The sequence below is a fragment of the Megalobrama amblycephala genome, linkage group LG21 (assembly GCF_018812025.1).
Source record: "Megalobrama amblycephala isolate DHTTF-2021 linkage group LG21, ASM1881202v1, whole genome shotgun sequence".
Lineage (NCBI taxonomy): Eukaryota > Metazoa > Chordata > Actinopteri > Cypriniformes > Xenocyprididae > Megalobrama > Megalobrama amblycephala.
This window is the reverse complement of record NC_063064.1, coordinates 21,172,544-21,197,095: the sequence shown is the minus strand read 5'-3', so window position 1 is coordinate 21,197,095 and position 24,552 is coordinate 21,172,544. Positions and strand designations below refer to the sequence as shown.

Here is a 24,552-nt window from a genome sequence, read left to right as displayed (position 1 = left end):
GCAGTAAAAAGTAAGTACAAGTAACTTTGTTAAAAAGCTAATCTATGAAGCCAAAACCAATCATCTTTATGACGCCTTTAACAAGCCCAAAATCTCCATGGTTGCCTTTATCATCCAGACAAGTCGAGCTAAATTCTCAGCAATTTAGGGACTCTAAGGGTCTGTGAAGAGTATAAAATGTCTATTTAAACATCCATAATGCCATTGTCAGGAAAACAAAACCACGATTGTTCAACTGAAATAGATTTTAAAACACTACAATGTCTGAGTGTAAAACTGTTTTGTGGTGAAAATGAATGTGGTTCCTTGAATTGTTCTTATTTGAGAGTTTGCCTACAACATGTTATTGTCACTACACCGATTTGCTTCTGTTTGTAAACCCAACAACTCCCACAGCTTCAGTACTCCTAGACAGAGGTGCATACTGAAGACAAAACTTCTAATCTGTTCACATCAGGCAGACTAATCATTTAGAAACAAAGGTACTCACACTATTCCCAACAGAACATTTCCTGACGTGGCCTCCTAAATCCTAATCACATGTTAATTTACTCATAAATCTCCAAATTTAGAAAATATACATTATTATAGTAATTTCCTATCAAATGTTTAAAATACATAGTGAAAACACAAAATAAGTGATAGGTGTTTAAAAAAAGAAAGTTAATCACTTGCAGATGATCCCTATTCGTACAAAAAAAAAAGAGAAAAAAAAACAAGCAAAGAGAGTAATACTTAATTTACCGTTATTGTGTGAGGAGATGAAAGTCTGTCCTGTACTGAAAGAAATCTACAAGTGATATGCTTTCGCAGAGCTTTTATGTACAGTATACAACTGGATACCACGATAAAAAATCCCCAAGAAATCCTCTGATAAAAACTGCTCAGGTGACCTCCTCTGGGGATTTTTAATGAGTCACTTCTCAAATTAAGCTCTCATCTGGTCCTACTTCCTCTTTCACCTCTACATTTCATAATCAAACAAAACAGATCTACCTTGTCAAACTAAAAAAAAAAAAATGGTAAAGATAAGAGTAATTTCAGATTGTAGGTAAACACTTATTTTGAAACAACACAGGAACATTGCAGTGAGGAAAACACTTCCCTTCTCTTCTATACGCTGAGGCATTTTCTCTCATTAGAATTGTTCCTTTTTCTTCTCAAACCATTTCTCACATATTTGAAGATAAACGGCCATTTGAAATGCCAGACAGGTACAGCATCTAGGAAGACTGGAAGTCAGCCATCTGGCAGAGCTCCAAGGCCATTGTAAAGACTGTCAGGCGTGACAACACAACAATCAACAATGTTCAAAGTCTGTCACACTGATAGAGAGGACTTGACACTTGAATCACACAGAGTGTGAATGTTTAGATGGTGTTGGTTTTCTCAAGGTGGTGACGGAGGGGGCGTTGCTGAATGAGTGTTACCCACCACCAAAGAGAAGACTGTAAACAAGTAGCTGCTCTTTCCTGTGAAATTCAGCCTTCTGTGTCTGGCATGACCCAATGACATAACATCCTCAAAGAATATGCTTAAATGTTGGGAACGCAACACCAGAAATGATCTGTAATGTAGATTTGGGTCTCCAATGTGACAATGAACATCCAGGAGAGATGTTTATGTAAGGCCCACAGATTAAACGTACTGTTGTTTTATGAGTTCTGCCGATGTGAGCATACAGGCAGCTCAATTTCCTGTCACATGGAATGACTGGTAAAGAGTTCAAAGGACAGACTACACAGTACAAAGAGGAAATACTAATGCAGATATAAATTTAGAGCCAGCTTTACCACTGGACTTGTGAAACATTCCTCAGAAATACAAACAGTAACGTGCACTACCGTTCAAAAGTTTTGAGTCTGTAAGATTTTTTTTATGTTTCTGAAAAGTATCTTATGCTCACCAAGGCTGCATTAATTTGATCAAAAATACAATAAAAACTGTAATATTGTGAATTATTATTAGAATGAAAATATTTTTTTATTGAAATATAATATATAACTGACACATGTGTCACAATTTTCCCTCTTAAAAACATAATAAATAAATAATTTGAACCTGAGAACATGGTCTGAATGAACAACATACAATAATTTGTCAATAATTATACAGTACATCAGTGACACTTAGTTCACCCAGACATGGAAAAAGACACCAGTAAAACTCAAAACCTGTTTAAACATGTCCCCAAACAACAGTAAGTTTATACATTGCCTTCTAGCCTTTGGGTGAAACTAGACACATATTGGTAACACCCAGTCTGACATTTAAATAGTTGACAAAAAGGCCTCAAACAAATTAGCAGTTGCCCAAATAGTTGCCCATAAATTTCAAAAGGGAAAAACAACAAGAAATTTCCAATAAATCAAGCTTTTTTTCTTGACATCTGAACATCTGAACATATCTAATGTCAGCAGAATAACTTTATACAAAGCAAAATACATAACTTACTTGCTTTTGGATTATTTGCTTTCAGAAAAATATCCAAATCTATAGGATATTTCTCTTTATTTTCCCCAATAGAAGTGAATGAGTTACTACAGCAACCAAGACTTCTTGTCCCTGATGCTAAAGCATGGCACCAACACATGACGTGTTCCAGACTGTATTTATACATACCCTTGGTAAAAAAGTGCTGTGTGACCATGAAAGCACCGAAGAACAAAAACTAGTAAAATGAGAGCGGAAGAGAGAAACTGAGAGAGTGAGAGATTAGTCATGGAAGGCTGCTTTGGTTGGTATTAGAATCAGCATTGGCATTCCTTCCACTGATCACTCAAAGGCACCAGGATTGTTTAAATAGCAGGACAATGCATGGTTGTTAAGCATCATGGCAATGGTTCTCTTACCATAATGTTTCATAATAAGATCCTTGTGGAGAGGGAGAGTAGTTGCTACCAAACAGACTGATGAAAGACAACCTAGCATATTAATGTATCACAAAACAAATGTTGAGATAATTCTGATTTTATTTTATTTTTATTTTTTTGGCCAAGATCATTTTGATTTTATTGATTATCCATTGATTAAACCAAATCCCATGTGCACATTATGACAATTCATAGATGAATTATAGTTCATGCACACATTTTATTAGTGTCTTTGTGTAAAGGAGGTCAGCATAGCTAAAAAAGCAAGATAAAATCCTGTAGAGCCACTCTGGATAATTTAATTTGGCAGTGAGGAAAATAAGGTTAACTAGTCAGGGAGGATCAATTTGTCCCAGGCCGTCTGGTATAATAGTCCAAACAGAGGCGAGAGATTAGGAGTTTCAGAGGGTGAAATGTGTCTAACCTTATTATTTTTATGAATGCATCGGACTTTCCATGAGTATCGGAAAACACATTCAAGACAATGTATCCAAAACTCTTCCACAACTAAAGAGGAAAACTGAAATAATGGGCTATTTTCATCGTATGGACAGGAAGAGGAAATGTGCTCTATAGCAAAAACCTGAAACATGACTCAGAGTTGATAATCATCTTTTCAACAGATGTGAAAGACTTAGCAGCATTAACATACACTCATATACAGTACACTACCGTTCAAAAGTTTGTGGTCTGTGTAAATGTTTTTCTCTTATGCTCATCAAGGATCCCATTATTTGATTAAAAATGCAATAAAACAGTAATATTGTGAAATGTTATTACAAATTAAAATCACTGCTTTCTATTTTAATATATTTTAAAATGTAATGTATTCCTGTAGTGGCAAAGCTGAATTTTCAACATCATTACTCCAGTCTTTGGTGTCATGTGATTCTTCAGAAATCATTCTAATATGATGATTTGGTGCTCAATTTTTCTTCTGTTGAAAACAGTTATACTGCTTAGTATTTTTGTGGAAACCGTAATACATTTTTTCAGAGTTCTTTGATGAATAGAGAGTTCAAAAGAATAGAAATCTTTCAACAGTGACAGTCTTCACTGTCACTACAGATCAATTTAATAAATCCCTGCTGAACATCAACGCTGAAAATGATTTGCTTTTCAGTCTTTGCTCAATGAAGCAAAAGAAGGTCTCTTGAGGACTAGAGGACTCAGCTGTTTGAGGACAGCTGAACACCTCTCACTATTGAGCCAGTGAGTCTAGCTTCTTCACATACCGCACACGTGACCAGCCCATCCTCTCCCTCCACACCCTGCTCTCAAAAGTCTTATAAACAACTTAAGCAGATAATTCAAATTATTAAGAGCAATAAAGCCTGACCACAAACAGGGTGGGAATCACTAGGGCCTCTACAACTACAAAATCTTGCAATTCTCACAATTAGATTTACTGGTTATGGCTAAATTATGGTTCATTACTTTTGACTGCAGCAAGCAACACATTCTAGATCTAGCATATTGTATGTTTCACACCGAGCTCATGGTGCATATGTATATTCGGCTCTTCGTAACCCCCCAGGAAAAGGCAGTCAGAGGGGGCGGCTCAGCATATGGACAATGAGATGGCTATGGAATCTCAGCACTAATCTACATCTGTTGATATGAAATCAGATAGCATGAGAATGCACGGCTCTGATTACAGCTGTAAAAACTGTCTATTCTCTCACGAACAGTGAGCATACTGTACAGAGGATAAGGCAACAGTATGACCAAAACATGTAGAAATTTGTTTCAAATACTTTTTTCCATGAGAGATGATTGTGTTTACGGGTGAATAGTGAGGTCCCAACAACTAGAGTCGCAGTTCTGGTCAACTACATAAATGGATGAAGAATCATAAAGGAAAAAAATAACTTGTTAATTAACTTTTAAGTTCAGCAAACACTAAATCATTCTGAAAAACACTAGCCCTGCACCAGGCTGAGTATCTCTGCATTTAAAGCAGAGCCAGTGGATCAAGGCAGCAATCTGTTCTCAATGTATTTTAAGCAACACCAAAGGCACGACTAAAATAAAACAAAACAGGGGAAATTGCTCTACTTTCATATACGATCTGTGTTAGGCCACTAATCTAGTTTTCAGAGAAAAGGACTGAGGTAGCAAAACGTGTGAGACAGGAAGTGCAAAAGATTTAACAAAGCCTGACTGAGTAGCTTCAGTGTGTCTTTAAGGAATCTCTTTACAGTTTAATGTTTAAAGGTAAAAGCACAAGAAAGTCCAAATGATTTCTGAAATCTGAGATGCCCCTTTAGCGATACTCCCTGAGGATATTAATGGCGACCTTTCCACTCCAAACATGAGCAATAGCCTGTAAAAAGACCAAATAATTCATTTAAAATGTCTTTTGCAATCTCAGCTATTTATTAACTCCCAGACATTCCCCAAATCAAACAAATCTTGTGAGCATGACACAAGTGAAAGTAAGAGCACGAAAAAAGTGTCGCTTCTCCTTTACAGCTTTCACTTTTGGTATCTATCTAACCAAGCCAATATACAGCGTTTTTTTTTTTTTCAGGCCCTTCTGAGAAATCCCCATAAATACCAATTTCATAATGATAAATGTTATCTAGGTTATGGCACGCATCATTGCCATAGTTATCATTAACTTCACCCCTGAATCATTTCACTCTGTAAAACATGCCATAAAAAGAATTACGCAACTCTAAATATCAATGCATATTATTCAGATCTGTCTTAGCTCCTTCAAAGGAAAGTCTGCAAAATCATTTGTCCACAAAGAGAAGGCTGTATTAGGCTGGGTGTTAATTTAATGTCTTAGATCCCACTCCAATTCATTCTATGGGAAACCCTAACAGCTGGTCCTCAGGGATTTGCGTGCTTAACTAAAACCCTTGTCTTCCTATAGCAGCAGCTCGGCCTGGGGTCCGCCTGCAGGACAAAAGAATTTCGTGACCCCTTCACAACTTCCCCAGGTCATCCCTGGGTTACGTTACACCATTGCGTCACAAAGCAAAGGAAGCACAGAGGTGTCCTCTAATCTCCAATCTTCTCGCCATAGTAACTTACTAAATGGCTGAATGCTAGATAACACACAGACATTGTTGAATAAACCCTTGTGATCTCTAGTGCAGATGTGGAAAAAGTAAGCTTCCTTTTTCTTGACACTTAATAACTTTCACAGAAACACCCCGTCCCTGCCACCTATTCATCATTTAAACAGGATCACATTGTATGTGTGTGCCAGTGTGTTTGTGTTTGCTTACAGGGATTTGGTTTGCATGTTTACAGAATCCTCCGACTAGGGTCAACCTCTGCTTGCCCGTAGCATGACTGCGTCCTGGAGGGGCGGGTGTGATGACTACCAGATTTAGCACTTTGTTCATCAATCAGGGGAAGTTGATTGTCCCAAACACACCATATGATAACACAGATGGTGTTGTTTGGATCATTGTCAGACTCATATTTTATTACCACTCCCTAGCTTTTATTTTTAGATGAACAAACAACAGAAATCGTTATTGGAAACTCCTTCCCCTTGAGGTATGAAACAATAACAAAGAACATGTCACAACAGATCAATAATATTATACAGCAATTCAGCAAAGGAACCTTACTTCATTCCGGTGTAAGCACACATGGGACAGTAGGACACAAAATAAATATCTGGTGAAATATCTAAAAACCTACTAGCATTTGGGAAACTTAATCGGCAAATTAAAAATCGCCACAATATTCACAATCCACCTTAATTTAATGTCGCCAAAAAACATCTGAAATTCACAGATTGAAAGAAGTATCTTAGGCTCACCAAAAAAATTATTTGATCAAAAATAAAGTAAAAAATTATATTGTGTATAACTCTTTTCTGTTTTAATTTATTTCAAATGTAACTTTTGAACAGTAGTGTATATCATGAATATTCAAAATATCTTCTAGCCCTACTCACAGCCTACAAAAGTTTTTTGAAAACAACTAAGATATTATCATACTTCTAAATTAGGCACAATGCACTCATGAAGCTATAGCTATGGTCGCACACAGCTGTCTATTGTTTTGTACATCGTATGACCTTTGAAAAATGTGAGTCATCCGTAAGGAGGCTTAGACGTGTGGGGTTCCCGAGAGAGCTATACTGTTGCTTGTGAAGTTTGAAACAAATTGAAGTCCAGGCGGTGGGAGATGAGTGGTTTGTTGCCCTTCTAGTTTTACCTAAAGGTCAAAAATTTGTTGCCCTTCTAGTTTTACAAAAAGGTTAAAAATGTTGGGCCTCCCAGAGACAGCAGTCAAGCGTGTCTGAAGCGAAGACAGAGGACAGCTCTTCATAACACTCACCACTCATCAAGTATCTCGTGCCACAATATTTCAAAATCCTCCCAAGCAGTGGGATCCCACTGTTAAGATATTGGAGTCCATTAACTCTTTTTCCATGGGTGGATTTGAAAGAACGAAGGCCCTGCTAAACATTTCCCTGAAATAGAAAGAACCGCTGTATATGCTGGATAATGTATACCGTGGCTTCAAGAGCGCTTTTCTTTGCGGGGAAAAAGGGAAAGTCCAGTCACGTTCGAACCACAATGGTTTGGCTCTCCCTGGGCCCCGACCCCAGCAGCTTTCATCAAGTGGGGCCCAGAGATTGTTTTAGGAAAGAATGAAAGGCCTAAGTACTGTAGTTGGGTAAAGCATAAGGCACTGAAATAACAGAGACATAGCCCAGTGCCAGGTGAAATAGAGCTGGCATGACTGGAATCTGGTTATGAAGGTGGTTTGATGGGTCTGGGAAGAAACCAGCAAACTCTCATAAAGCACTCCATAATAAGGGTTAAGAGGAAATTTCAACTTTTTACATTTGGCAACAATTTATCTAAATGACTGCTTTTTTTAATCTGACAGTAATGACAGTATAACGCATAAAAAATAAATAAATAAATAAATAAAACATAATATGTGAGCTGTAAAGCTGTTTCTACAGTATTATTTACACTTTTCAGCGTAAATAATACTCAAGTTTTAACAGAAGAATTAATGTAAGTACTTTTATAAATGCTTTTAAATCCTACAAAAATTGCCTCAATGTAACCTTGATTTTAGCATTTTCTAAAGAAAATGAAAGACAAGTCACAATTTATTTTTTGTGGTAATCAACATTATGCCACAAGTGCTGCCAGTTGAGCGTAACTTGTACGGATCCAGAATGTTCTTTTAATCTCAGGGAAAATGAGAGTGATATTCCAGCAGTCGAAGATAATTGGTCTCTGGTTACGGCCAGTTATTTCTGAGGAAATATAATGACTAGACTCAAGATAACATGCAGAAAAAGCCCAGAGGCCTACCTGAGAGAGTCTTTGCTGCTGTCTGCACCATGGATGTCTGGTTTCTGTCTGTTGTCCATTTCTTGTTCTTTAGACTCTTTGTCGGCAAATTCTGGCTCTTTAGTGTAGGGCTCCAAGGGTGGTAGAGGGGTGCATCTATCTTGACTCCCTATGGACTGATTACCATGTTGCCTTTCTTTAGTACCCCCATCAGTCTTGCGCTCGGATGCTGTGTTGCGTTTCATGGCCTGGAGCTGAGACAGAGGGACAATATCTGCACCCTGCGGCCTGTGCCACACGGTGATCCGGCCGGCAGAGTTGTAGTAGTAGAACCTGCTGCTCTGGGGGTCAAAAAGCTCCCACCACTGGTTGCCATCAGCCTGGCGGACGGGCACGTTGGTTGGCGGGTCCCAGCCACACTCTCCTGTGGCCAGATTCACATACATGCGCTCTTGTGAACGAGGCTCCAGGATTTCCACCCAATCAGCGCTGAGAAGACAAAGAAAGAGTGTTATAACTTTTCACCATTTAAATCATATTTCCATTTAAATTCATCATAGGTATTACACAAACATAACACATTTATTTGGCATAATATTGACTGTGATTGTTTTCCAAACAAAAGCTGGTATATTGGAATCCTAGTAAATTAAAATCAAATCAACACAAAATAGCACAAATGCGCTGTTATAAATTAGATGCCGGACCTCATGGTCAATCTCTTAAGTGTAATCTGACGGATGTGTTATCAAGGGAATTAGGCCAAAGCCAGAGAGAGATCCACCATGTGCGAGAGAGCAGGCACAGAAACGCTGTCTCAGCACACCCATAATCCTATCAGCAGATACAGCCACGGATGAGGAAACAAAGTTGTGAGCTGGAAAGCATTCACATATATTCCCATACACACATGCACCCCGATTACCAGGAGACAAGTCAGGACTCCCTTCTGGTCACAGATGCACTTGTCATGGTCTGAAAATCTCTCTAAATCATCTTAGTGTGTCATGTGAGTGACTGCTAAAATATTTATAGATGACAAGGAATAAAGACCATGCAACCATCTTGGAATCACACGCGCAGACACTGAGGTGTGGAAAGTTAGTTTAAAAACATGTTTGACCAGACACTTGACATTACACTAAAATCTGAACTGAGCACGGTGACTACCGTGAGAATAAGAGGAATAAGTCTGGAAATGTGTCAATTTTATAAATGCATATTATTGATCTTATTATGAACGATTCATCTATTTATTTTTTTACCTTTTGACCCAAATAAAGGTACTACATTTTACAATAAGACTCAAACTCAAGTCAAAACCTTTCACCTCCGTCTGAGACACTACATGGGGAAAGTGACATCGGATGGAGAACTAAACAACAAAAAAAAAAATCAAATGTAGTTAATTTGGGTCATGTTAGCCCTCTGAGAAACCTATTATGTTTCTTTTGATCTAGTTTCCTAATGCAGAAAATCTTAAGTGTGCTAATTTAAGCCATGTGGGTGCTCAGACTATCTGTCCCAGGCGGCGGGATTTCTTCTTTAGGCCACCCAAACCAGCAAAAGGCTTGCTATGACTCATTCCAAGAGTCAAAATACTGATATTTATCTGATGTGGTTTAAACTTTAAACCTTAGTAAAATAAACACACACTTACATACTAGAATAAAACATGAGACGATATGAACACTCAGATGTCTAGACATGTAGACAGAGCTACTGTAAAGTATCCTTTCGATTCATCTTCAGCTGTTTAGCATGATCTGATGATGCTCCAGTGAGGAATGTTAGCTTCTATGCCACAACAAGTGTGCTCCTTCTCTCCTGCCACGTGCTCTCTATACCACTGGTTAGATAGTGAACAGTGTGCTTGTGTGTTGTCACGTCCATATGTCCATTTGTTCCCTGGGCTTCAACCCAAGCTGTGGCTCAGGATCAGAAATAGTCAGCCCACCTGTTCAAAGGTGCTTGAAACGTAACATAAGCAGTCCAACTGTCTTTATTGTTCTACTCCTTACATTTGAGAAAACAACACATACCAAATCTGTTAATATATCATTGCATCTTCATAAAAACAAATGTAGATATACAGAGGTCAAGAGAGACTAATATACAGCTGGTGCCAGGTAAGCTGGGAAACACAAACCAAAACAACAGACCTCAGCAGAGACATACTGGGGCACCATCTGTCTCCAACATACCAATCAGCTCATTTTACCTTCATTAACACCATTAAATATTTAAGCCTTGCCTTGAGAGAAACAGCAACTGACCTGAGGAAATGCACTGATTTTATGTTGATGCATGTACAAGTGCGTGTGCAAGACTGACAGTGTTACTGCTCATGAAGAATCCTGTCCTGCAGAGTGTATTCTGCACAAACTGTTTCTCGCTACTAGATCAAGAGCTTTATGGGTGGGAGCCGTGTAATTGAAGAGCAGTTAAACTGAAGGCCTTTTGTGTGCTGAACTCCACCCACCTTTTTCTCACTCGTTCACGAGGTCTCAAGAGGCATTCGGTCTCTGCAACAGAATCCTTATGACTAAATTCCTCCTAATCAAGTTCAAAATGTTTGGCATTAATTTATCAAGAAAACAGATTTGCGTACATGTAAAAAAAAATGTGGAAAGAATGTGAAAAGTTGCATAAGAAAGCATGAGGTATTTAGGTTGACTGCCAAGACCACTGTAAAAATCAAACAGACTGGCATGTGGTTGAGTGGTGTCATTGTGGTATTTCCTGGGTAAATACGCAAGCACATTAGTAAGAGTTGAGTATTGTTGACAAACACAGAGAATCCATCTTTTATTAAACAAACTCAAATTGAGTCACCATTTCTGTTTGAAGCCTGCAATTGCAGTATTTGCTGAATTATCGGCACGGCTCCTCAGCATGGATGAATCTAATGTTTACTGTCAGTCAGCACACCGGTGTGGATACTGTACTTCAGAATCACAGATTCTACGTCTTGGAAGTATGACCAAATTAAGAATTTTCACTGGACAATGTCATTTGAACAAGAAAGTAACATGTCTGCCACTTTTGTTCTCACCAACTGAGAAAAAAAAAAAAAAAACATTACAATAAATCGCACTACCAATCTTTAAATCTAACAATCGCTCGGATCACATCAAACCGTGCAAATTATTATTGTTTTACTTTGTTCTCAAATTCTTAATGTTATCAGCATTGCGTGACTATGTGTATTTAGTGTGTATAAGCTATACCTGTAGATTTCAATTTCTGTAGCCACTCTGCAGTCCTACGTCTTTTGCTTTTGTCTACGAGTGAATCTCCACTTGTCACCTTTCTGGATTACAATCCACCATCAAAATAAGTTTAATTATTCCAGCTGATGTGAGAAAAGGCTATAAATGAAACGCCACCTGCAGCATACTCACATGCCATATAGCCTACTAGCTGGGCCTCCTTCTTCATGTAAACAGACGTGACGTAAATGACGCAAAGACGAACGGCTGCATGCTCGAGAGCTACCAGTACCACTCTATTTAGAAAACATTATTACAAGCTTACCGTTGTAAATCGGGCTAAGGTAAGGAGATACGTTTTGAACACTGGCTGGTTATGCACTTGCTCAAAAACTGATTTTGGATCATATCGCCTTCTGGTTCTGCAAAAGCTATTCTCTGCTAGTAGTGCTTCTCGGGCACTACTTCTCAAGAATATATCAATTTAAATAGAATAAAAATGCCACCAAAAGCAGGCAGCATACAAGAAAGCATCATACTAAGACGTTCACCCTCTTCTTTGAGTCTAGCTCTGTAGGACAAAATATATTTTTAGAAAGTGTCTAATAATATGTCAAATCATTTCCTCATATATAAAACAATGAAATTATTTTTTAAATTCTTGAAGTCTAGGAATGTGCACCATTGTTTAAAAATAGCTGTAAAATGGCTGGTCTCCAGGCATTGAAAAACAACGACATCATGGACTAAATCCATTGTTCCAAAATGAGGCCAAATGCCGTTTTTTATTCAGTGCTTTTTTTAGGAGCGCAATTTTGAAATTCCACCTTAGGTGTTTCTGATTTAGACTACCCGAGACCACTCTGAAACAGCGGGAAAAATGCAACAAACTTAACAATAATTCTCTGTGCCAAAGTCTATTAGCTGCCATTTACTCCTCATAAAGCTGAACGCCAGGCCAAATAACATACTATTCTGAGTTTGACACTTGACAAACATTCACCACGCCAAGCCAACATTTTTAAAAACAGAACCTGCCTTTGACTTAGACAACTTGTTAGAACTTACAAGCTGAAAGTGTTAAACACAGCTACTTTATCTCAAAATAAACTGTGTTCCTGTCAGGGATTATTTACAAAAAAAGAATATCCTTAGAATAAAAGGTGAAAGGAGGTTGGAATAACAGGTGAAAGGAGGTTAATGTGATGTAATGCCATTCAATATGGTAGAAGGGCATGCAAATTGTGTTACAGGTGGGGTTACGTAATTACCTGACTCAAGGTGTGGCAAAAAAACGAAGTACTTGCTTATATACTAAAACTAATTAATTGTTCTAACCTTAAATCAGCATTCATCTCTCAGACTATATCAACCATGGAAATATGGGCCTACAACTAATTTAACTTGCATATTTGTTGCATTTAAGAACTGAAAACATGCTGTGTCACTCTCAAACACAAATGCACAGAGTGTCAGCTGAGTACACACATAAGCAAACAAAAGGCATAGTTAAACAGAACACACAAGGAAGGACACTGCCCTGCCCCTGAAATAGAGAAGAGTGAACAGTGAACACACGTTCATTCAAATAAAAAACAAAGTGCTGCACCTGTGAGAGGAATTCTTTAGTTCTGTGAAGTGAGGTCACTCAGTCCAGGAAAAGCTGGACACACGAACTATACTCACACATTTGAATGAAAATAGATGTATGAAAATGGATGGATACTGTTCTTCTATCTCTTCCTGCTGCATGCAAATTCTTCATTCATCTCATTGTACTAAACACCTTGAGAATGAACACAGGGTTTAGTTCCTGGCCCCTGGGTTTGATATATAATAGTGAATGAAGGTGCAGCAGACTGCTCCAGACTGTGCCTAAAACGGTCCATATCCCTCGCAAATAGATGAGAGAGATAGAGAACCACAGAGGATCATCTTTCCGTGTCACTGAACGAACACCCAAGTAAAAATGCACACAATGTGGATAAACTACAACAGGTAAATGTGTCAGCTGTGTGGACACTAACAATATTGTTAAAAATTCTCATTTTTAATCAATACTGATATGGATTCTTAAATCTCAGAATCTTTTAGTCTATGTTACTTTTAATGTTTATTCCATTTAATAAAGTCTCAGCTTTCAAATTTAGTCAGTTTTATCATGAAATACAAACAATGAATGCCATTTTGGTGCTCTTTAATGTAGTGTGACAGATAGCTGTAGCCGCATCAGTTCAAGTGGCACATAAACTGATCATCTCTTTGTCTTTACTACTAGTTATTAGGGCTGCCCTCGACTAAAGATTTTTCTAGTCGACCAGTAGTCGTTCAATTTAAGCCATTAGTCGACTAATCGCGCATTTATATTAATAAGCCATACATCATAATAATGAGCCTTTAATCTTATGTATACATAGCCTAATCAGTGCTCAAACACATGCATAAAGCTTGCCACAGTACACCGGCAAACGTAACGATTATGAATGTGTCGTGAAAAAACAGCAAGGAGACGGTCTAAACATTTTAATAATTTATTGATAATGTTTTCTGTGTTTTCGGCTGCAGAGATTAAGTCAACAATGCTGACTCATCTCTCATCTCCGCAGTAGTGGACGCGCCTATATGCAAGTTTCATATGGATTACATAATCTGAGAATATTTATTTTCCATTTGAATTGGCTCGTTTAAAAGTAGACATTCCAAGCTATAGATATATTTCTTGTGTCTGTGAGGAAAGCAGCCTATACGATGAGTTTCGGTTCATGCTTGTTACGAGCTCAAGTTCACCGAGACCGAGATCAGAAAACGCATCCTGATTGCTTTCATTGTTTTACAAAAGCACAACGTTTTGCTGTTATTGTGAGTTTACAGAAATAAAAGTAGACCCTTTACATTTTGCATTACTCTTATCTATGACCAAAAATGACGGAGTATTTTAAGTTAAGTGCAGTGATCACACCGGCGCCTCCATGTCATGCAGTAAACACACTCTCCACACAAACACTTGGATATGCTCCAAATAATAGCGCACATTTATCTATAGGCAAACATTAAAGAGAATGGACTAAAGTTGCGACTTACATGTTTCAAGTGATAAGCCATATTTGAGGTCGATAAATGATAGGTGAATGTTTGGATTTCCTGCAGTTAATGATCTGTGCCTCTAGGACTGCGTGACCTCGCCACTTCCTGTGGAGATTTTTTTTTCTGCGACTAACCGATTAATAAAATCTTGGTCGACCAAGCCTCTTCAAGTTGACTAACGGTTAGTCGACTATTAGGGGGCAGCCCTACTAGTTATAGCATGAAATAAACATGAATGAACATCAGAAGGTATGCTGAAAGAAACAGTAGGCTACAACTTACTGAAATGCATAATTTCTCATATAATCACTCAGAGTTACAACCGTGAAAAGACGTCAATAAAACAGCTTGCAAACAATGTCCCCGTAACATTACATCTACCTTAGAAAGGCCATTCAAAACTTGTTAGTCAACTAGAAAAAATAACTATAAAGAGTAGAATTTTGCTAAATATATGCACTGTATTACAAATTCATTATATTTTTACTTAACCCGTTGTCTACATAATGAGAAAGAATGGAAAGAGTTCAAAATAAATTTCAATACCGACTATTGCATGTGAAGAGCTGTCTTGCACCAAATTTTCCTCAGAAGAACAATGGACTGGATATGTCCAAGATATATGACAACATTTATGTGATACACATAGGAGGAGGCCAAACTACACTCAATGGCCAAGTGATGCTGACATTATGGACAGTGACATTGGCTCAGACCCTGTGTAAAGATTAATTCTTTGTGACTAAATATAGTTCTCAAGTTGGAAAAGACATTCAGTTCCCATTTAAGGTGAACCTAGTTCCCAGGACATCCACAAGATGGATGAAAATTCTGCTGCTGTAAAAGGAGGAAAGACAAATACATGACAGTGTGACTGCAATTAAGTGTTTAAAAAAACGTATGTTCATGTTATAAAAATAAGTTGCCGCCTATTTATTTTCTTATAGGAGCCAATAGCTTCTTAAAAGGTGCCCTAGAACGTTCTTTCACAAGATGTAATATAAATCTAAGGTGTCCCCTGAATGTGTCTGTGAAGTTTCAGCTCAAAATACCCCATCGATTTTTTTTAATTAATTTTTTTAACTGCCTATTTTGAGGCATCATTAACTATGCACCGATTCAGGCTGCTGCCCCTTTAAATCCTTGAACATGGGCTGGCATATGCAAATATTGGGGTCATACATATTAATGATCCCGACTGTTACATAACAAATGGGATTTACACAAGGAGGAGGAAGCAATGGAGTTTGAAACTCAGTGTATGTCTTTTCCATGTACTGAACTCTTGTTATTCAACTATGCCATGGTAAATTCAATTTTTGATTCTAGGGCACCTTTAATTGTTTTTTTTTTTCCATCTGGAGGCTGGAGCCCTTTGCACATTGTTTTAGCTCATTTTGAAGAGTGCAAATGACTAGAGCGGACCAGGCCTCCATCAGCAGAGGTCATGGTACAGCTGCTCCAGTCCATTTCACTTTTATTCTGCCTGGCTGTACGGACCAACATTGGCTTCATTTATCTTTGTGAGTAACATGTCAGGACTGATTTAGCTGGCTGTGTGTTAACAGATTGGTTACAGGAAGGCATTCTGATAAATGGCTGAAAGCCAGCAAAAGAAAAGAATAAGGTTAAACAGACAGTTTATTCATACAGGACAAGCGAAAATTAGCAGTTTTGGTATGGTCAGAGTCTCCTACACAAGAACAAATGTGAGAGGGAAAAACATAGATCACTTGTTTGTATTTGTTTACATTAAAAACGATTTAAAACTACACACACAGTGCATTCGACTGGATTAGACATGAGAAAATAAGTCTATCCCTAACAAAACCAAACCCTTGGCATAATCTTATGGTACTTATAAGTACTGTCAACTCAAGCTAGAATTAAAAACTGATATGAATACAATCACAGTCATCTGTTTGTTTGTTTGTTTGTTTGTTTGTTTGTTTATTAAGTTTTTACACCATGTTAGCATCATGGCTATTTACATGGCAAACAAAAAGGTCAATATCATCCATAAAATTTACATTATTATATAAAACATTTCAACTTAACATAATATAGAAAATCTAAAACACATTCAGGTGATACATTTTGAAATATTCCATGCAAGCAGGTTTCTGAATAAAAGCATTTCCTAGCAGCATCATAAAAATTACAATTCAACAGAATATGCTTAATAATCAAAGGAACTTTACATGAGAGACATGGAGGAGGAACTTTACCTAGTAATAAAAACCCATGGGTAAGTCTTGAGTGCCCCAGTTTACACCTAGTGAAGTTTGAAGTTATAAAAGGTACTTCTTTTTATAGGGTTTTTTCATACAGCTTATTATTTTTATTTTCATCCCATTCTTTCTGCCACTTGTTAGTGATAAATTAATTACTGGTTTAAAATCAGAAGGTGGTATCTGACAGTCAGATATTTCCAGGTCAAGCACATCCCTGGCAGCCGTGTCTGTTCTCTCATTACCAGTAAGTCCAATGTGACTTGGAACCCAGCAAAAAATAATATTAAAGTTTTCCTTCTTTAAAAGATCGAATTTAGTTAAGATTTCAACAATTATGGGGTGATCAGTCTATTCAAGTGCTTGAAGACATGATCTTGAGTCAGAGGCAATTAAAAAGTCATGTTCTTGACACTTCTCAATATTTTCCAGAACCAGAAGTAATGCTCGAAAATAGAGCCTTGGTCTGGGATTCGAATGCCATATTGTTGATCTCCTATCACTGCTGCTGCTGATACACTGTTATTGGTCTTTGATCCATCTGTGAATGTAGTTCTATGTAATGGAAACGAAGACCTTAGCTCTAAGAATTTCTGAAGAGTTTCTGTCTTTTTGTACTGATTCGGAGTCCAAATAATTGTTGGTCTTCTCCAGAGCCCAGGGAGGTACAGGGCAATAATAGAGCTGTTTTATATAATCCATGTTGATATTTAAGTTCTCTAGATGTGGTTTAATCCATAAACCAAAAGGTCTAATATATTTCGGTCTAGCTTCATACAAGTAAAGGCGTTCTGGTTCAGTCATCTGTTTGAAATCCATGCATAGATTCCCTTTTTTGAGCTAACAACTTTTAATCTAAATGTCTTTCGAGTTAAACAGCAGACTTCTCTCTGGTGATGTACACTGGTCTTCTCCAAACATTTAGTTCACTCAAACCCCACTCCTTTCTGACAATCAACTGCAAGTTCAGATTCAGAACTTCCTCCATTCAATAAAAAAAATAATGTCCCCTACATTTTTTCCATCTCACACACCTTTAAAAAAATAAACATTTACTAGATAAGCAAAATGACTAATATTTACTCAAAGTTCAATTACTAAATAAACTGTTTGCCAATAGGGTAGGAAAAATAAACTCAATTTCAATTCTTATCCCACTTGTTTTAAAGTTAAACCTTTATTTATTTGACTTAGTATCAAGTCATTTTGCTTCCAAAGTAAATTTATCTTGTTTTAAGGATCCACTGATATTTTTATTGGAAAACAAGAAAATAATGATTAAGAAAATGTTATTTTTTGTGGTGTAAATGTGTAAATCACTCTAAAATCTGCAGGGTGCAGATGGCTAATGTCTCTTGCGTTTCCGGAGATGATGATAACTAAAGCAGATAGTACTTAAAGCGGAACTCAGTAAGATTTGCGAAGCTCCCCCTACAGTTTCCTTCAGTCAATCACACTGTCGTAAATACTCCAAGCGCAGCCCTGGATTACAACGACTACAACGCTCACCAGCGCAGTAGTTTTGCAAATACAGTACAAGAAAGAGGAGGTGGGTAATTTGCAAATACAGTACACTCGATGGAGGTGGGTAATTTTCGAAATTGTCTTATAATATATACATTGTTTTTGAATTACCGTAAAGCATTTTGTCACTGAACGCGAGGCAAGATTGTGTCGGGTCGATGCAGCTCAACTTGCAAGTGCTGTATTCTGGCGTAGATGTGCCAGAGGGGGTTAGTGCTCGCCTCAAACACACCACTACAAGTCAATTAACCATCGTAAGGACTTAGAAAACTATTTATGAAGGTAAAAAAAATTTACTTAGTTCTGCTTTAAGTGTTGTGGTTCAACGAAGGATGGCTTCAAACTGTCTAGCCAAATTGTACTAAGTCAGTATCATATGCATGACAATATGTGAGAATTCCACCCATTACTAATGGATAATGGGGTCATGACAATGGAGAGCATTGTTAGCACAACCATCAGCCTCTATTCATTTGGAACAACCCCCTTTACAATTAAAGCTCTCACGGCACTGGTGGCCAATCAGAACCCGAGTCGTGCCTTAGCGGGGGTGTGTGGCTTTGGGGTAAGGATAACGGGTCTGAGATGCTGAACTACAACCCCCTTCCGAGAATTCTTTCTATATAAAGCAAGAAAAGTTGACCTCATTGGGATGATGCACTGCCTGTATCTGTTATATGGCTCTTTTTGTCCGCACTGCTGCTGAACTACTTCCTGTCTCAACGGACAGTGCTGCCGGAAATTTCTACTCCGGGCGGGAAGTCTGTAACTGCCAAACAGCAACTGCGTTAGCAAAACAATAAATCTTCTTTCCAGAGGGGACAAATCTGACAAGCCCACTGTTTTCAGGCATGCACACACACAACTCCAACGGCCTTATTCAGGACAAACGAGCACATTGACAGCAACAGTGAGACGTGAACGGACATGTGTGAGGGGGGTAAGACACACTGAAGGTAGCAGAGTGGATGTGCGCTCAAATACAGATTTGCTTGTCTACTACCAGCTGTCAGCGTCAGTATCAATACTTCTTTCGAATGAACATCTCATTTTGAAATACAGAGACAACTGTAAAGATTTAGCAAGATAAGGGATTAACTGTTCCCTGAGCTGACCATCCCCGCTGAACATGATGATTTTATCATAACGTGTCCGATGGGAAAGCGTTAACATCTTACTTTTAGTGTTTAAAAGTATCAAATTCAATGCATCAAATTTCCTCATAGTATTGATGGTCAGGCTGAGTGACTGGGTGGGAGCAGGGTCAGAGGTCACCTAACCACCTCAAAAGACGACGTTGCCAAAGTGAGCTCCTAGGAGATGGGAATGGGAGCCCTGAATGCACAACTGATTGAGCTGTTAATGTTTGTTTCAGAGCTTAGTAGGGAGTTCTAAGTAAGGACAGGATAAAAATAATGCTTTCAGGTTTTGGATAAGATTAGCATATTAACAGTCAAGGTGGGGTCAACAGCTGCATTATAAGTGCCCCATCCTGAACAAACACAGGAATTAATACCAGTAAAACAATTAAAATAACACTAATATGATTATAAAAGTGTTTTACAAGGCTATGATCAAATAATGTTCACCTGTTATTTATTGGCGCAGTAATGTTGGCCCATAAAATCCAAAGCATGCAAACGGGTTGGTTTTGAATTATATAATATGTCTAAGAAATGCTTCCTTAAGGTCAATTAGTCAACTAGTTGTTAAAGTCACAATGTAATGTATTGTGACGTACATCTGTGTGCAAAATTGTAAGAAAGGACCGGGGTTTCATCAACAGAGAAAAGTCAGCCATTTTCATTGGGATGGTCAAAAATATGAGGCCAAAAAACCTTTCCATAGATGAATAGTAGGGCTGTAACGATATGCGATATGAAACCGAAATCGCGATACGCAGGTCCACGAACCTGTATCGCGATGTGAGAAGGCAGAATCGCGACACACCCCTTCCAACTCCCAGAGTTATCCTTCCTGTCCAGATCCAATGCTACCACATTTTTAAATTACTATAAGTATTAGGGGTGTAACGATTTATCGTAGATGGTGTGTCTCAATCAGCTCTCTAGTTCAGTAAGTGTTTCGGGCACACATTGAATCTTGCAAGCAGGTTTAAACGTTTCTCATGTCAGTCTCTTGCATGGTCGCGTGAGAAAAGTCGTGGCTTTCTTTCACCGCAGTGCACAGCAACAGCTGTGCTCACAGAAAAGCAAAAGATGCTTGCGATGCTTTGCTTTAAGAAGTTCAGTAGGGCCGTTCACATATTGCGTCTTTTCCGCGTGCAAGTCAGTTATTATTTTCAAATGTAGCCGCGCGGCAGGCGCGCTCATAATGGGATCAACGCGGTCGCGACGCGCATGCAATTCTCAACTTCTCAGAATACCGCAAGCGCACCGCAGGTCGTGTGACAAGAATCAACCGATCAGCTATGGCCTTTCCGTAACAAAACATCAAAAGCTCAGCCGAACAGCTGATCATAGCTGTACATGGTGGTTTTTATATCTTATCTCCATCAATATATCTCGTAGTAAAACTAATGCAAGGGCTAGAAATCATTTATCCTTTGCAGAAACATCCTGATCCTCTTGGAGAGCTCAGTTCATGGTTGCATAGCAACGGCCGACGCCACGGGAGCGCAAGCGCTTTGGAAAGAAGGAGAAGCGGTTCGCGGGCCGCATTAGACGCGATATGTGAACGGCCCCTATTCATAATTCTAAGTTCATGTTAAATTTAACATTTTTTTTCAGTGACAGACAGCCCTATTCAACTGTTAATTTGAATACAGAAGGTTTTTATTAAAATGTTATATTTATTTATTTTATTGAAATGTGATCTTGTATGTACAACAAGGAAAATTATTGAAATTTGTTCATGTTTTTTTAATAAATCTTGTTTGAATTTCAGTTTCATTTTGTTCAAAATATCGTGATACGTATCGTATCGTGAACTCCGTATCGAGATACGTATCGTATCGTGACCTGAGCGTATCGTTACACCCCTAATGAATAGTTCATAATAAGATCCATAAGATCTTTTTTGAAAACAAATAGGATGAGCTTCCACTTCATACCAACTTTAAGACGACTTGTCTTTTTTAAAAAATATATGCACATCCTTTTAAAATTGCACCTTCAACATAAAACCCAAAGATCTGTCAATATCTATGTTTCCATCCAAAGTTGCAAATTTAAGTTGTGCGCAAATTTAGAATATTACATAAAACATTTGCGAAGAAAGCACTGTTTCCATCCAGTGAGTCGAAGAGAACAAAATGATCACTTCCTGATAAACTGCTGCTAAATATCACTGAGAAAAATGGAAGTTGCTGCAGTAGAAGCCACTGTATAATAATTTTTGTATATAATAAATGCATAAACGTTATCATGTTATCTTGTATTCAGATGCCTGGTGTTTGTGAACCAGATCGCTCCGATTATATCGAAATACATTAATGACAGACTTTGCTCAGGCATTACAGAATGACCAAAACAGCATTTCAGATGCTGTGCAACAAGATTAGGCCACTGGTTGGTCCAGTTATGCCATCTCATCACAAAGTCACGTCTTTTTTGAGGCGCATCAAGGAATTTATCCGTTAAGAGTGTTTCCATCCCAGTTTATGTGCATATTTTTGTATTGCATAAAAAAATTATCCAACTCAGTTGAGCGCATAAATGCCCATTTTTTTGAATTTATGAGCATCTTGCCTTTTCCATCCAGCGTTTTTAATGCAATATCCCAAAATTTGCATAAAAATAGGTGGATGGAAACATAGCTAATGTCTTTGCCAGAGCAAAAAAAACAAAACGTGTGAAGTACATGACAGCTGAAATTCAATGTATTTTTTAAAAGCCACATGACAATATACAAAAGAACAGAATCTCATCATCTGAGAAGATGAAAAAAAATGAAATCGAAAAGCAAGTTATTGGCCTGCGAGACGCCCTCAGGCAGAGTGCTGGAGATGGGCCATTGGGTGATTTTCACATTGAGCTCAAAGGTCTTGTTAAAACACTGGTGCTAAACTGCTGTCACAATGCTACGTCCTCCCTTTGTCTGCACACTATTGTGTACCAGATATGCAAACAGTGGAAAACATCCCATTGTGAGATCCCATTCTGGATCAAAGATAAACCTCAGCATGTCAAAACATACATTTACACTCACTAGTAGCTGGAACGACCACAAAAGTGTCCATTAACTTCAGACAATGGTCTCTTATCATATTAGAGTTTCTTGAGTGGTGCAAAACTAGAACACCATCTGAAGAATTTTAAACAAGCTTCAAACTTGAGCTTCATAGAGACGTCGCAATGTTAAAAGCATCAAGTGTTCAATGTCATGCCCCTGCTCAGCTTCTGAACAGAGAACTCAGAGAGAACACAGAGCCATCAATACTACGGCTGATCAAAGCTCGGTAGTGTTACATCAAACGGTCCACACTCACAGAAGTCTTTCAACCACCTCTTTTCATCTATTTACACTTCAGCATCTGTGTCATAATCAAGCGCAGGGTGGAAAAAGACGTTAATTTAATGAATTTAATTAATTCGTACATCTGTAACCCTGCACTAAACACATGCTCTGTGTTTTTCTGGCAGTGCAGCACCACCTAAAGCAACATGTGTCCACGGCTCACATTATGTGACTTCAATGCTTGTAACCACAGTAAAGGCGACAGAAGGTATTGTGGGATATCAAAGAGGGTTCTGGTGGTTTCCTGTAACCATCAGCCGATATTAAGAATTAGACCAGATTCACTATCTCATATATCTCATATATTAGATTCACTATCTCATCTCTGATTCTTGAATATAGGAACAAAACAGGCAACAGCTGAAAAACTAAGTATAGTTTACATATCAAGGAATTATTTTGATTCAACATGTTCATTAGGTTTGGGTGCAACCTCCTGATTCTTCTCAAAATGTTCAATTTGTCATCACTGTCAGATAAAAAAAAAAAAAAAAGTATGTGCCATTATGCCATATTACAAAATAAAATGACAAATCCAGCACTTCAATGAATGAATAAATCAAGTGTACAGGATGGTTTCTAATTTTAAACACCATCCATTGAAATGTCAAAACAGCCATCACTATTTTTATTAAATGCACTAATCACATTTTCTGGAGTTACCTGTTACTAATAGGGCAATCTTAAAATTAGGGGGAAAAAATTAAGAAATAAAGTCTTAATTAGAGAAATTAATTCCAAAAAATTCTTTAGAATTTGTATGATATAAATATGATGATTGTGAATATATATATATATATATATATATATATATATATATATATATATATATATATATATATATATAAAGCACAGCAAAACAATTCTCACCAGAGTCTGAATGATGTTGTTGAACTCAAATGGAGTGAAATATGGAAAGATCTTCAGGAAAAATACTGACTTTGATACCGTCTGATTTTTTTTTTTTTTTTTTTTTTTTTATTATTTTACTAAATATGTGTTGACCAAAAGTAAGGACACAGTTGTAAAACATTAAAAAGAGGTAGCCAACTATATTCTAGTGATCATCTCTGATTACTTAATAATAGAATAAAAACTTAGTAATAGCAGGTAAAGTTGTGAAACCTTTTTTGTTGCACGACTCAAGATCAGTAAACAGTACTGTAGTTTATCCTTTTCATTTATCAAAGGAGATCAGTCTGAGATTACAGTAAGAGGAACACTAGTCAAAACTGAGCTTTGTTTATAGTGAAGTCAGTTCAAATCAAATCAGTTCAAATATATATGGTCGAAACAGTTGGCCTCCGGCAGTGATGCTGATTTAATGACACGACTGAACAAACGACAGCAGCAAACTGAACAAAATATCACATTTGACTGACTCCTCGTGAGTCGTGAAGTCGTGGGAAAATCATCTCTTCATTCACACAATCACCACATTTTCCGTCATACTGACTTATCGCCGATTTCTAAAGCAATTTAAGTTGTATTTGTAGTTTCCTAGTAAGTAATAGTTAATTTACAGATCTATAACTAGTTGAGCGGCTAACGTACAGGCGAGACACCGCGCTAACCTCTCGTGTCAAAACTTGATTCATTTTCCAAAAGAAAGATTCAAACTTACCTTTTCCCAGCCATTTCTTCTCACATTGTACGGTTAAACCACAAACAAGTATAAAAGGGTAGCGTAAAGACGGTAAAACTTTATCTCTTCGGTCTGTCGGACGTCCTGAGCGAGGGCTTCGTGATATGTTCAGAGTCCTGAATGCTCGACCGCCTGTGCTGCGTGCGCGTGAGCTGGGGGGTGTCTCGTGAGCACCACTCTCTCTCTCTCTCTCTCTCTCTCTCTCTCTCTCTCTCT

The 24,552-nt window shown here is 37.8% G+C and overlaps 1 protein-coding gene across 2 annotated transcripts in view; it reads right to left on the bottom strand.

Annotated features, from left to right (window-relative positions):
- Positions 1 to 24,523, bottom strand: part of arhgap46a (Rho GTPase activating protein 46a) — a 36,885-nt gene extending 12,362 nt beyond the window's left edge. The window contains exons 1-2 of one of the 2 annotated variants that reach the window (XM_048172195.1): positions 24,316 to 24,523; positions 8,183 to 8,650 (exon numbers count right to left, since the gene is read on the bottom strand). In XM_048172195.1, coding sequence (XP_048028152.1) covers positions 8,183 to 8,650; positions 24,316 to 24,329 — 482 coding nt within the window. In that variant the 5' untranslated portion in view covers positions 24,330 to 24,523. Of the gene's footprint in view, positions 1 to 744; positions 3,578 to 8,182; positions 8,651 to 24,315 lie in introns of those variants that run through there. The other variant, XM_048172197.1, reaches the window with a different exon arrangement.
- Positions 24,524 to 24,552: the final 29 nt, after the last annotated feature.